Source organism: Adiantum capillus-veneris, chromosome 14, assembly GCF_014529385.1.
Source record: "Adiantum capillus-veneris isolate H3 chromosome 14, ASM1452938v2, whole genome shotgun sequence".
Lineage (NCBI taxonomy): Eukaryota > Viridiplantae > Streptophyta > Polypodiopsida > Polypodiales > Pteridaceae > Adiantum > Adiantum capillus-veneris.
This window is the reverse complement of record NC_140944.1, coordinates 104,139,108-104,154,669: the sequence shown is the minus strand read 5'-3', so window position 1 is coordinate 104,154,669 and position 15,562 is coordinate 104,139,108. Positions and strand designations below refer to the sequence as shown.

General features: G+C 41.5%; 1 protein-coding gene across 1 annotated transcript in view; it reads left to right on the top strand.

Annotated features, from left to right (window-relative positions):
- Nucleotides 1-1,394, top strand: part of LOC147442877 (S-adenosyl-L-methionine-dependent methyltransferases superfamily protein) — a 51,969-nt gene extending 50,575 nt beyond the window's left edge. Inside the window, exons 6-9 of the mRNA XM_086528880.1 lie at nucleotides 612-677; nucleotides 754-822; nucleotides 907-1,081; nucleotides 1,157-1,394. Of these exons, the coding sequence (XP_086385006.1) occupies nucleotides 612-677; nucleotides 754-822; nucleotides 907-996 (225 nt within the window). The 3' untranslated portion in view covers nucleotides 997-1,081; nucleotides 1,157-1,394. The remainder of the gene's footprint in view (nucleotides 1-611; nucleotides 678-753; nucleotides 823-906; nucleotides 1,082-1,156) is intronic.
- Nucleotides 1,395-15,562: the final 14,168 nt, after the last annotated feature.

Genomic DNA, 15,562 nt, shown 5'->3' with positions numbered 1-15,562 from the left:
GATGTGTGCAAGTAGGGTGAGCAGGTGGTTTTTCTTGGCTTGCACTGGGGCAGATGTGTCAATATGTGGGCTTTCACATTGGTATTGATGTTCCCCCTCAGTAGCAATTTTTTGCGGGTTTTGTAGTCTATTGGTCGGAAGCTACTTCATTGGTCCTCAAGTGTTAAAAAAGCTAGAAGCGTAGAACGATAACAAAGGTACTCTTCTAACAAGTAAGTGGCTCCTCGATTTCTGCAAGGAGAACACTTACGCAGCATCTTAAAATGTGAACTCAAACAAGTGAGCACATCAAATTTTCGAGAAGGGTTCTTGTTCATTCCTCTTAAGTAAGGATGTTACAGGGAAAATTGAGATTAATAAGAGAAGTGATTTCATACATACATCTGAACAAGAGCGTTACGAGGAACATGAAGATTAGTAAGAGTTTATAAGAGCCTTCTGTGAATTTTATCCTGTCCTCTCCTCAGACTAATGGATGAATTAATTCAACAATGATTATTATCAAGGTAAACTTGATGAATAGTCAGATTCCTGAGTTGTATCGATGCGGCTTCTCTTTGAAGATAAACTGAGTGCATGCAGCTGGTTTGACTTATCCACATACAACGCAGGGTGGGATTCTGATCCTTGAACCGCAGCCGTGGAAATCCTACAAAAGTAATTACCAGGTTTCGGAGGTAAGTCCTGGTAGTGTTCTTTTACATGTGCTGAGAGTCCCAAAGAACGACTGCTGAGTAAGAAATTATACTGCAGGTGGCACGTCAGAATTACAATGAGATTGTATTGCGTCCGGATCAATTCAGGGAGGTCCTTCTTGATAGAGTAAGTTTTGTGTTTACTTTTTTGGTTTTGAAGAAGCTGACAGTATATGAATTTCTTTGAGGTAATTTACTGTGGTCTTTGAAGATCGGATTCCGTTCGATGCAAAGCATTACAGAAGAGATCGAGTCATGTGCAGAAGGTTTTAGCCGGCCGATCTTCCTCCTCCGATGCTGACTGCATCCTAAAGCATTTTTGCAGGAAAGTTTATAAGAGATTTTTAGTAGCTGAGCTCAGAAGATACTAGTCGGTGCCGTTGAAGGTGGGTGTTGGTCGAAAACACAGAATTGTGTTGGTTATAACTTCTCATGGACCTTATCTCCTGTTGTTTTTTCAGGTTGTGGCGTCCATCTTGATTCCTCAGAAAGACCCATTTTACCCCCCTTTGGGCATCTATTGATAAACCTACAGTTGTTTTGTTGCCCATTTTGATGCTGTCTATTGCCACCCATTCCTGCAGTTTTATGACTGCAGAGTGTTTATGAGGAATCAATTTTGAAAGTATTCTTGTGTGTTTTTGGCGCAACCGTTGTAACAAAATTTGTGCCTCTAATGTATAGATAATTTACATGCCACTTTTTTCTTATGAAAAAACGCTGTTCATCACGTCACATCAATTTAGAATCGAAAGCTCTGTCATATCACACCAGCTGAACCTCTATCAGGGTTTCTCAATAAAACTAACTTAAGTTTGCCATCTCTCTCTCTATCACGTACACACCCATACATGCTGCGCACAGCCACTCATGCAACATACAAGTACTCAAACATGTCTATATGCACGTATACACGATAAATAAGAGGAAACAATGAATAGAAAGAAGAATCGACCGTGGAGTACTAGCCAACCGCTGGAGGAATGCCCTGCTGGCAGTAGTCCACCATCTGGCAATGATACAAATGTAACCAAAGGGCTACCATATACTACATACAGGCTCCAAAACTTGTCAAGATAGGAAGTGCCAATCCAGTCAAGGGCAGTTGGCCTAGTGGAAAAGGTGAGGGGCTCTACTATGGTTCAACTCTTGAGACATGTGGGTGTGGGTGAGTGGGCGCAATCCCGTAAAACTAGTCAAAACGAAGATTCAAAAGGCTTTATTTTATATAAAAAAAAAAGGAAGTGCCAATCTACTCTCCTGGTAGATATGCATGAGTTTCCACTTCTACCATTGAGAGGTTCCACTTCTTACAGCACCTTGGTGGCAACAATGTAGTCTTGCCATGATAATGGTCAACAACCAAAGGTGAGATGAGACATCTACTATTGACCACCTTTGTCCATTCAATGTAACGTATTATGCATAATTACATAAATCTCTTCTTTGTCTAGCTAATGTTCATGACTAGAAGCATTCGCTAGGCTCGTCTCATAATCACCCATGCTTCATCCAAATAAACGTAGAATGGTGGGAATGGGTGCGTCGGCATTGCACCATGCACTTTAAATTTGTTGATTATGATTAACATAATTCTTAAAAGGCCTCTCCACTCTTGCATAAAGACATGCCTTGGCTCTGCCTTTGGGGGGCACACAATTGAGATGGAAACACCCAACACACCGATCCACACCACCATTGTAAGCACAATACACCACGCTTTGCTCTAGGAGCTTCACTATTCACTACACTAGTCACTCCCTATCCTATTGATCCACCGCACATGGGGGGATGGTACAAAACACTATCTTACGACTTGCAGAGGTGAAGAATAATGTTTAGAGTGGGATAGCAATTTTGCTATTTGTTACTTTGCTACATGTTACCTTCTTTGATTGCAATGACATGTTCTTGTGGTAGCCACTGCATTCTCATGGCTTTCCAAATGTGAGCTCTTACGTTGCCATGCACAGCATCCTCTCGTAGTTCATTCCAATTCTCTCTTTCTTGTCAATGTGGCTTAGTTGTACGTTCTTGTGAATATCAATCTATGGAGGTTCTTACATTCTCTCTCTCTCTCTCTCTCTCTCTCTCTCTCTCTCTCTCTCTCTCTCTCTCGTGTGTTATTGAGGAATCCACTCGTGTAACTTAAAAGTCTCACTTCTTCCACTCCCCTTAGTGCAAAGGTCAAAACAGGCATTGCTCTACAGTCTAAAGGGTTAGTTATTCATATGTTCCCCGCATCATTTTTTGGGGTGTAGGTATGTGTTCGAAAGAATGATTGTTTTCAGAGTGTAAATGTTCTCTCTCTCTCTCTCTCTCTCTCTCTCTCTCTCTAGCTTTGCACGGGGACACATCATGTTGGTATGCACAAATGTCATCATGGTTCTAGATACATGGCTTCAGCATGGACATCTTGCCTCCCTTCCACTAATCCCTTAATGCACCATTGTTGTCTCCTACATGGGTGGAGATTACTAGATTCATTTGCCAGGACCTGACCCGTTGGACACCAGGAGGTCATGGCTAGAGTCGACATATGGCTTTCTATAGAGAGCGTCTTCTCCAGCCCACAAGGGATGGGTTTCTGATTCGACCTAGCTACATCTATCTCATGGGTTACGGTGTGCCATTGGCCAAATACGGATATCTTCACACCAACTTGAGATTGAGACTAGTGGATTTAGAGGGATACCAATAGCGAGCATGATATACCACCTATGCCATACAGAGCCAGGCAAAGATCCATTGTCTATTCAGAAAGGGCTTTGGACCCTTCTTGAGAGTCATGAGCTATCAGGACCAGAGATGCCTTGGACTGTATCTACTTGAGTTACATAGACACATAGAAAGTTTACTGATGAGATCTGTAGACAGACAATCCCAGAGAGACAGATTATGGATTTATTTTGGTCCATCCCTCTAAAGGCTACACCTTTCATGGAGTTAAAATAAAAAAAAGATGCAAAAAGGAAGCTGTATTCGAATGGTACCCTTCAAAAGATGATGAAGTTTGTTTTTCTTACGAAGGATTTTCATTCTATGAGGACTCCTTGGCGCTTGACACGAGCACAACATGTATTGTGAAAGACAAAAAGCAATTTATGAGCCAAATGAAGATGAACACAAAAAAGCACCTAGCCCAATAATGACCTTAGCCTAAGAAGCTAGAGGGAAAAGGAAAGAGAATGGAGTATCTCTCCTACCAAGTTGAAGACCCATGTCGACAAGGGAAGTTGTTTCCTTTGTAGTAACCAAGGTCATAAGAAATACTGTGGTCTCACAATGTACACACTTCTATTTGCGCCCTCTCTCTCTCTCTCTCTCTCTCTCTCTCTCTCTCTCTCTCTCTCTCTCTCTCTAGGTGCGCGCGCACACACACAGGTCTAGAAAGAGTGATGATGGAATGCATAAAAAGAGAGAGTAGGCATGCTCATACATAGATTAATGCAGGCAAAACACACATAAGCATAGTTAGTATATAGAAACGAGATTCATGGTGACGAAGAAGGACAAAGACACCATAGCTGCCAAGCTCTTCTTATCAAAAAGTGTGTACTTATTGTAGCATTTTCACCCGTATACCTAGGGTTGCTAAAATTGTCCGAGCACCTAAAATTAATGAGCACCAATGAATAAGTGAGTTTCACTCTAAATTTTTGGAAGGATTATTTCAAAGCAATCAGGAGTGTTCAAAGAAATTATGCTTTCAAGTATGAACAAATGTCTAGGTTTGATTCTTAACACTTATAAGGATTGCTTTATGGACTCTTTGCTATATAACTTTCCTTCCACATGGTACATGACGTAAGTCAACAAGAACATATACTCATGTAAGTACTTGATATTCTACATAAGGGTCTTATTTATTTAAGTACTTCTCTCTAGTGCTCACCTAGTGTTTTAACTCTAGAAGAAAGATGGCATGTTCCACACGTGCATTGATTATTGATTTTTGAATAAGATCGACATCAAGAATTGCTTTCCGTTATCTTAGATAGGTGAGGTTCTTTATAAATTACAAGGTGCTTGTATCTTTAGCATCTCAAGAGTGGATGCCATTAGTTACAGATACCTCTTGAAGACATATATCATACAAACTTTTGCACAATCTTTGGCCTCTGCGAGTTTTGATGATGCCTTTTGGCCTAGCCAATGCCCCAACAACATTGAACCACATCATGGATCACATATTTTGGTCTCGTCCATGCTTCACATGAGTGCTCTTTAATGACATAGTAGTAATTTTAGATATTGAAGAAGAGCATCAAAGCAGTTCGTGGACACAGTCTTTTGTGAGTTACAAAAGCATGAGCTTCTTATCAATGCTAAGAAAAGTGTTTTTTTCCTTATTAAGTTGTATTATTGGGTCATATAGTCTCTCATAATAACCAAGTGAGAGCTCCTCTCAACAAGCTTACAAAGAAAAAGATCCTTTAAGTCGGGGAGTACAACCAAAGAAAGCTTTTAAGACCCTTAAGTACCTTTTAAGTCATGGGCCTGTGATTGTTCTAGACCTCAAGAAACCTTTCTAAGATCATAATGATGCTTCAGAAAATTGTGAGTACGCATGTGCACCGTTGCGTGCATGCGTGCACGGTGCGGTGCGTACGGGGAAGGAGAAGAAGCACGAGACCGTGTGTGGGTGGAGCAACCTCAGAAACTAACTCAAATGCGTGAGGTGCTCCTTATTTTTATGTATACAAAGAATAAGGAAGTGTGTATACACAGTGGGCGGGCAGGTGGGCATCGGACGTCTGGCCCGAGCAAAGGCGTAGCGCCTTTATCCCAACAATCTCCCACTTAAAAGCAATGCACCAATAAGTGAGACCTACCAGCTAAACTACTAGTATGTACAAGAAACTAAGTGAGAGACTCTCTCAACCTATGCCCACTAGCTCACTCTATCGATCTACACGCAGTCGTATTGGCTGCGGTCATAGGCGAGTGGACGTACCCACGCTAGAGCCTACATGTAAATCCCGCAGACAACTCTTTATGGTCTGCAAAGCTCCACGAAGCATCGTGCTAGTGTCAGTCATCGTACGACTGGCTATCCCTGCTGCAAATGCTCCCACTACAGCTGCTAGATCATGCCTCGACACCAACAAGTCAAACATGAGATTCCCAAATGCTGACAAAGTCTACGCAAACCTGGCTATATTCACCTCCCTTGCGCTATCTGCAATCATTGCATCATCAGGACTACCCATCACGTATGGATGTGTCAACACCGACAGTGGGGAGGCTACGTCACTCACCCATAGGCAAAACTGTGCGTCCTAGTACCAACTCATCAGCCTCTAACATGAGCGTATAAAAAAACTTCATATTTGTCAACTTTGTCTGTGTCTCTAGGGAGAAGACATGCTCTACCTATGCCTGCACAAAGTCTGACAACACCTGTTGTGTCTCACTAGAACACTGCCGCTCTATCTCTGTCTCTACAGAGTCTACTGGCACGTCATGCATAGCTAAATGCTCTGTCTTGTAAGCACGATGGAGCTTACTGACGAAAGAGACATGTCTCGTCTCTCGCTCAAAGCATATCAGCGAGACTTGGCAGTTTCGAACCTCATACATGCATAGGATATACAAGGCCGTTGCGGGCTCTTTTGGCAATCACTAGTGAACTGCAATGCATCTCGAAAGATTTCTCTCTAAGAGGTATCTGACGACCAAAAACTACCAATTGTCTCACTGAGATTAAGCTCTGTCTCAGTTGAGGAACATAGTGCACATGTCGTAGCATATATGATGCACCACTAGGAAAAGACAAACAAACGTCTCCTGCACCCTCTATGTCAAATGGCGAACCATCGTGCACACAACCAAGTCTCCCACTAAAAAATGTGTTGAACCACTCACGACATGGTGTGACATGAAAAGCAGCATCACTATCTAGTAACCACTATGGAGAAAATGTGCTAACTATAGATAAATCTGCAAGCGTGACATCACCGTTACTGGCATAGACTACCACTGAAACTGCCTCTCTACTAACATGTGTCAATGCCGTATCTGCATCTCGCATACATCTCCGCTGCTGTCTCATATGTTTGAAATAGCGGCACCTAATGTGCCCTGTGTGACCGCAATGCCAACGACATAAGTATCAGCAAGAACTAGACCGCCGTCTCTCAAAAGTCACCATAGTGAACTCTACACTGTCACACATATCTGCCGCCATAAGTGAATGGCTAAGAATCAAAGTATGGCGAGAAATATGAGATAAATTTAACAGAATCTCCCCTGTAAACTGAGCAAAACCTCAAGTACAATCTCAACCATAAATCATGCCGAAAACTGGCAACAAAGTGGGAGGTAAGTCGACCACTACATAATGCTCAAAAGCATGATCAATCCATCAAAATTGACGCTCATATATGCATTAAACCAACTCCATAATCTACAAATTTTGCAAGCACAAACTGGGAAAAACTGCTCAACCGAGCGTAAAGCGCATAACTATACGCGCAAGTAGAGAGCAAATTAGCTCAAAATGCATCCCACAAGAGAAACTGCGTGCAAAAATCTGCAAAAACCTGTGAAACGTGTGACTGTCTGTTTGTAACAACACAAGCATATGCAATCCTCACTCCTGCGAGAGTGGGTACAAGAACACTAAACCGTGTCCAAACTGACAAAACCTGACAAAATCTATCAAAGTGAGAGTAAACACTCGATCACTGTCGAAGTGGGAATATATCGACCACTATACCATCAGAGAGCACACTGTGGCTACGCATAAACCATGACGCGAAATCCTGGGAAAAATCCGGCAGAGTTTCCCCTGGAAATTGAGCAAAACTTCAAAAAGTCTCACCAAATCACATAAAGAACAGACACACAGTGTCTTAGTAAACAGATCCATAAATGGTCTATATGCATTGCCAAAAGCCTGGCAAACTGGCTCACTCCTAACTGAGTAGCTCTATGGACGTGTCCCTGCGAGCCACACCTAACTCAAGATGTATCCACATAAGCATACATAGCATGAAACTGTATAAAACCCTGCAAAAACTGCTCTCCAGTGCTCAGCACAAGTTGCACTGCAACATGTGAGCAAAACCGCTGGAAAACTGACAACTACTACCTCATCAGTCGGTAAACATGTAGACCAAAAAAACCTGCCAAGAGCTGAGTGCGCTCTAGGAAAACCCAACTCAGGGTGAGCCGTTGAAGCCAAAAATATCGGTATATGCCGTCGAAGCCAAAACTGGAGACAATCGTCGAAGTCGAAGCACCGTGGAGAGTACGTCGGAGCCAAATATGCTCCAAAATGGGTGCTAGATGAGAGCCGATGCCGCTCTCACTCTATGGTCTCCTAGTGTATCGAGGTCAAAAATTCATCAATGCCGTCTTCCGTCGCCGGGCGGAAGTGCGTCGATGCCGTACCGAGAGAACGCTCGATGTTGGCTTTCGTCGCCAGGCGGAAGCGCGCTAGTCGAATAGCCGCCTGATCGGTGTCGAAACTGATGCGTCGAGCCGAAACGCGAACCCGTAGAAGAAAACGTTGAGATGCTTAGAAAAACGAAAAAATCGGTATCAAACCGATGCCGAGAAGTAGGAGAAAAATCACCAAGAAATTCGACAAAATCAAGCTGATGCCGGTTGATGTCCGGGCTTACTCGCCCGCACCTGCACATGTCGGTGCCTGTGTGCGTGAGCTCATGCCAAAAGACGGGCTCTATCTCACCTCGCACTCGCTCGCTCGCTATCTCTCTCTCACGCTTGTTATCTGTCTTGCACTCACTCTTAATCTCTCTGAAGGTGTCTCTCTCACTCGCTTGCTCTCACTCTTTCTCAAGCTGCTCTCAAGCCATAGTGGAGAGTTGGGGTGAGGAAGAACAGGGTTGAAAGTCGCGGGGTGGGGGGGGGGGGGGGGCAGGGCACTAAAGGGCACGGGTAGAAAGAGATGGGATCGGCGGCGCAGGTCGAAAGGGGGAATCTCGAGGGGGATTGAGGGTGGAAAAAAATGGGCGCCCATGGCGGGCATGGAGACTCGAACCCTCGCCACCACCATGAGAGCCCAATGCGCTAACCGCTACGCCTGCGACGGGGAAGTTGACATATGGGCAAACCAGCAAATGATAAATAAACGTGGACACCCCCCCTGCTTGTCCAAGTTTACCTTTTGGCGTCATAGTTTACCCCGGCATCCTACGGTTTCACGTGTCTTGATCTCCGTGTTCGAACTTCGCTACCGTGGATCCCAGCGCTTGAGCTTCAATAAATCTCCCGTGCCCTTTAGTAGGGGGGGGGGGGGGGGGGGGGGGGGGGGGGGGGATGGACCTTGCACACACTCAATGTGTGTAAGGTCAAATTTTTTTTTTTTATAAAAAGATTTCGTGTCGAATTGTGGAGCCTGCAGACTTGTCGACTGTAAGAGACTCTGATGGCTTGCTCGATTCCAACCTTGCCGCTCACAAGCTCTGCCCCTATACAATAGATCAAGATTTGTCTTGAGTGTGTGCAAGGTCAAAATTTTTTTTTTTAATAAAAAGATTTCGTGTCGAATTGTGGAGCCTGCAGACTTGTCGACTGTAAGAGACTCTGATGGCTTGCTCGATTCCAACCTTGCCGCTCACAAGCTCTGCCCCTATACAATAGATCAAGATTTGTCTTCCATTTGGACCAAATAACAAAACAACGAGACCGTCTCTACCTATTTTATATGTGATATCTAATGTGCTCCATCATCAAGCCACTTAGGTATAAAAGAGCATGGAAGAAGCACATGCTTGACCTTATCCATCATTCTATTCGCTCTAAAACTAAAGATCTATACTAAGAGTTAAAATTGCAAAATATGTTTGTGGGAACCTTGTTTTGGCCGGCACTTTGACCTTATATTGGTTCCCCTCTTGCCTGAATCCATTCAAGAAGAGCATTATGAGGCAAATTGATTACCATCAAGACCGCCAAGTAAAGATTGGTAAGGTCTCATTAAGTTTAATTTTTCATCAAGATTTTGAACCTTAACCAAATCTTTAGGATTGTTATCTAGACACTCTAGTAGATCTAGGGACAACTAATTAAAATCCATAGTGTTGTTGGCATTATTCGATATTTTTGTACTATTCTTGGATCCCTCTTGTTTAATGAATTAATCTATTTTGGATATGTCATTAGAAATATAACATAGAGCATCGTGGAGTGAATGTGTCATTTTAGATTAATGACAGAAGCATGCACTGATAGGTGTTAATAGATACTTCTAATGTAATTTATTCACTCCATGCTCAAATTAGGAAAGTATCAATATTGAGCTCAACTCAATCAAAGAAATTGACTCTTATTTCCTTATGCTAGTTAAATGCCATCTACTTCTCTCTTCATTCCTTCACTCTAACAATTTTGAATGCCTTCTTCATTGTATTCAAACAACATTTGAAAATAAGTATAAGAATTTTGTCAAAATAAATCAAACTATTTTGTAAGGAGATTAAACATGGCTCACATATCAAGCATTTCCAATCACCTCCACATTTGGCATACATGTCAACCAAGTATGGACAAGAACTTTCGTAGGTCTTGCCTATCAATCATCTCATGAATTCTTTCCTCCTATATCAACATCTTGTCCAAAGCAATAAGATATATAGATGTAAGCATAGGCGAAAGATTTTGAAAGCGAAGCCCTCACTTTGCATCCTCAAAAAATAGCTAGGGTCATGGCCCCATCTTATATCTTTTCGGATCTAGCAAATGTCGCAACTAATGTAATCAGACCTAAAGCATCTTGAAGAAGTAGCTTAGCACTAACTAGATTTTAATGCATATGTGATGGAAATGGCCTATGAACTTTGAGAATAGCGGATTAGAGTGAGCATTTTTGTGAGATTACTTTGAGAACATAGAGGGTGAACTTAATTGATGGTAGCAACATAAACATAATACTTAATTAACTTGGCATGAACAATACTTTTGCAAGAGAGAGTATTAGAGAACATGACAATAGTTAAGGACCGGATTTGCTTGGAGCCGCGGCCCCCCCTCCAAACGATGTTTGTATTATAGATTCTCCCATCAAGAGAGACTTGGTACAATACAATCTTTTTGTTCCTCGTGACCTAGTGATGCAATGAAGATGGAAAGCTTCATGCATCATGAGCATAACATAAACTTTACAAAAAGTGTCAACTATCCCAAGCCTCAATCCCAAGGCCTCAAAGAGCTTTGAAGGTGGAGAGAGCTAGCGGGGAATGAGGGTAGGGAAGAGGAGGAAGAATCATTCATAGGAGAAAAAAATAGTTCCTCACTTATGATCACTATTCTTCCTTAGTATAGCATAATAGCATAGTGATGAAGATGAAGAAGATGACAAGCTTAAGCATTGAAGCATGGCTCTTGGTTGGATTTGCATTCCATAGCCAAGAGTGTTGGTGTAGGCTCTCAACTTCTCAACAAGCTTGGATAAGACGATGGAGCTCTTGCACTTTGCACTTCACACAATGAGAGTGTGTGTGTGTGTGTGTGTGTGTGTGTGTGGGGGGGGGGGAGAGTATAACCCCTCTCATCTTGGTCCACCTCTCTCCCTCTCTCTCTCTCTCTCTCTCTCTCTCTCTCTTATTATTTAATTATATCATTTGGACATGTGTCCTCTTTTTCCTCTTTGAGAAAAAGAACTTAATTATTTATTTTTATGTATCTAAATTATCAATGGATCCCTTTAAATTCTATCCAATAGGATTCAAGCACATCATGAGGGCCAAATGGGGAGAATCTTGACATGTGTCTTTTATGCTTCTTAAGATATCATGTTTGAATTCAACACTTCAAGCACCTTAGTCATTTAAGCATGAAAATAGTTTATGCATCTTGAGAGATCATGTTTGAATTGGACACTTAAAGAACCTTAGTCATTTAAACATGATAAGAACCTCAAGCTTGGGCAAGGTTTCTACAAACACCTTAAGCATCTTAGTTAGCAAGCACTACAAGCACCTCATGCTTGGGTAGGATTACCACCTCAAGGTCAACCCTAACTTGTCTAAGGTCAAAGGACTTTTTAACACTAACTTGTGGAGGTCTATAATGAAGCTAACCATAAGGTCTTTAAGCTCCATTAGGTAGCATTGATCTTTAATAGACCATCTCTCATTTGGACCCCTTTAACCTTAGCCCTGTGTTGAGACAGATCCATAAGCACATGTCTATATTCTAACCCTTGTTCACGTTTATTCTCCCACATTAAATGATCAGTTTAATATGAGAAAATCATTTGGGTTGGTTAGATAATAGATTTTATGACATTATCTCTCTCTTGAAATCATAGTCGTCCTCGAGAGGTAGAAGAGATAAAGTCTTAGTCGTTAGTCTACGTTTCTTAGCGGGTAGAGGATCCCTTTTCACCCTACGACATTATTCCAGAATGGATGACTAGTCCATTTGGTGCTTGGGAGACGTAGCTGCCGCAAGCATGACTACTCTTTTGTCCATATCATACTCCCAAAGTAGAGTGAAAAATTCTACTTGGTGTTTGAGTGATGTCCTCATCATCACAAACATGATTCTAAGCATGCATACTATTTGAATTTGTGCACAAAAGAGGATTAGTTTTATAAGACAAAAACATTACATTTGCTTACTCTAGTGTAGCATTGTAAGCATTGGCAAGGTTCATACTATCCTTAAGATGTATTCCTTGCATCCATTTAGAATCTTCAAAAGGATAATTTTTAAACTTAATAAGATACTGTCAGTCGAATAATTTTACCATGTCATAGTATCTTATCTTCATGCCGAAGGATAGCTTCGGGTTGTAGCACCTCTTCTTGGTCTTCGATTTTAGAGGGTCTTCAATAATTGGTTCTCTTGGTGGCTCTCCTTTGTAGGGCTTAAGTAGGCTCACATGAAAAGCATTGTGCATGAGCCAATGGTTGGGAAACTTGAGTTGATAAGCTATGTCATTGGCTTCAAGATTTGAAAAGGACCATAGTATCTTTTTGCTAGTTTAGCATAATACTTTTGATGGCTCATAGGATTTTGCTCGTCTGCATGAGCCAATGGTTGGGAAACTTGAGTTGATAAGCTATGTCATTGGCTTCAAGATTTGAAAAGGACCATAGTCTCTTTTTGCTAGTTTAGCATAATACTTTTGATGGCTCATAGGATTTTGCTCGTCGTTTGCCTCAATCAAGCCTTGGGAAACTTAAGTAAGACCCAATCATTTTCTTTGAATGTTAAGGCCCTTCTGTGCTTGTCAGCAACAACTTTTTTCCTTTGTTGAGAGATGGATATAACCTCCTTAACCTTTTGAAAAGATTCTTGTAGGTCACGGCTATACTCATCAGCAGAAGCCAAGATCTTCCCATGTACTTTAAGTAGCAAGGCACTTTTAGGTCTTCCCTCTATGATCTCAAAAGGTGCTTTTACCGTAGTAGTATGGACAATATTATTGTACGCATACTCTACAAGGGGTAAGTACTTCTTCCATTGTGAGCGTTGATTTACTTTTGTAACATAAGTCTTTAGTAGATCGAGTATTGTAAGATTGGCTATCTCACTTTGGCCATCCGTTTGTGGGTGACAGGCCAAAGAGAAATTCAATCTTGTACTTAGATTTTCAAAAGAGATCTTTCCAAAAATTACTGGTCATTCTAGGATCTCTATCTGACACGATGGATGTTGATAATCCATGGTATTTGAAAATTTGAGATATGAAGAGGGTTGCCATTTGGTGTGCCTTGATAGTCTTCTTGATAGGAATAAAGTGCGCTTGCTTGCTAAACCTGTCGATTATTATCTATATTCTCATATTTCCATGGATAGACTTGGATAATCCAAAGATAAAATCCATGGATATACTCTCCCATGGTGAATTAAGCATTGGAAATGGCTGGAGTAATCTAGGTTTCTTCCCTCTATCATACTTAGGCTTTTGGCATACCGCACATTTTGAAACATACTCTTGTATTGTGTACTTTCATGGTAGGCCAATAGAAGTACGTCTCTACTCCTTGAAGAGTAGGTTGAATGCCTCTATGCCCCGCATATGGAGGAGCATGGGATTCATACATGACTTTCTCACGAAGGGAGTGGATAACACATAGCCTATTTCCATGGAGAAGATAACCATCCTGCAAGGTGAATGGTTCCTCTGTCTTCCCAAAGCGAGGGTTGACATTACATCTTTAAAGTCAGGATCAATAGCATACTCATCTATCATAGAAGATAGATCATTGTGAGTTGCTATAGACACTGCATTAACTTTTGGTCACCGTGAAAGTGCATCGATCACTTGATTATGCTTACCTGCAATGTGAGCAATATGAAAATAAAATTACGAAAGAAAATTTTTCCACCTCATTTGTTTGTTGGAAAGCTTGGTTTGCATCATGAACTACTTGAGACTTTGGTGGTATGTTCGTAAAAGAGTGGAGTCCCCAATGAATAGTGCTTCCATGTGTCTAGGGAATGTAGAAGAGCTAAAAGATCTTTATCATAAATGCCCAAGACCCATTCATCCATATTGAGCCTTTCGCTCTCATATGCTATGGCATGCCCTTCTTGAAGAAATACTGCTCCAAGGCAATCACCACAAGCATCACATTGGACCTCAAATGGCTTTGAGAGATCCGAAAGCATGAGGACTGGTTGAGAGAGGTAAGCTTGTCAAAAGCGTTTTTCTCCTTAGCAATCCATGAATACTTAAAGTTCTTCTTTGTTAAGTCATGTAATGGTCTTGCTATTTGAAATTTTTTTGCTATGAAGTGTCTATAGTTTGCACACATACAAATAAAGTTCTTAGCTCATGTATTCCTTGGATTAGGCCATGCTTTTATTACCTCCAACTTTGATGGATCCATACAGATACCATCTTTAGAGATAATGTGACCTAAATATTGAATCTCTTGTAGGAAAAATCCAATTTTCTTTTGATTAATGAAAAGCTTATTCTCTATCACAACTTGAAAGATTACATGGAGGTGTCACTTGTACTCCTCAAGAGAATTTGGGTGGCCTAAAGATTTTTGTCCATCGTGAGTTTGAATGCGGCTAGAGCATTTGTCAAGCCAAAAAAACTTGTAACTTATGAAATAGATCTTTTACCCGCGGCACGGGAAATCTTTTTTTAATAGTGATCCTATTTAGTACTCTACAGTCGACACACATGTGATATGTGCCATCTTTATTTTGCACTAAAAGTATTGGTGAACAGAATGGAGAGGAGCTAGGCCTCACCATCCCATTTTCCACCAATTCATGCACTTGTCTCATGATCTCCTCTTGTTGAGCTTGTGAAACTCAATAATGAGGTTTATCAGGCGGTGAGCCTCCTAGTAGAAGCTCTATTGCATGGTCATCATTCCCTCGTTTTGGAGGTAGCTCACTAGGAATGTCATCAATGAAAACATCTTGGAATCCATTTAGGAAATTAGACAACTCTAATTCCTCTTGATTCCCTTTGTTGCTACTTGTGGAAACATTAGAATCATTTACAGGTTCTCTAACAAAAATAATATACACAAAAATAGAGCTTTTCATTGACTTATCAAAAGTAAGCGTATTTACCAGGGATACAATGTTTCCGGACTCATTAGCACCTATGTACATGCTCTTTTCCCTGCAGGTAAAGTAGATTCTCCTTTCAGGGGACTTCATGTTGGCAACCATGCGGTTGAACCATGGTGCCCCTAGGATAACATCCTCATGTTGGGGAGGAGAGATAAAAAAGTCTTCTTTGTTCACATAGCTTTGGACATGAAGCCTCAACTTCCTAATCAAGGGAGTGACGGAGGCTTGCTGTCCCTTGAAAGCTCCATCGGCAGTTATAGTATCTCCCATCTCGAAAGCTTGAATGTCCAACTTAGTGGCCAACTCCATTGATATAAAGTTGTGAGTAGACCCAAGGTCAAATA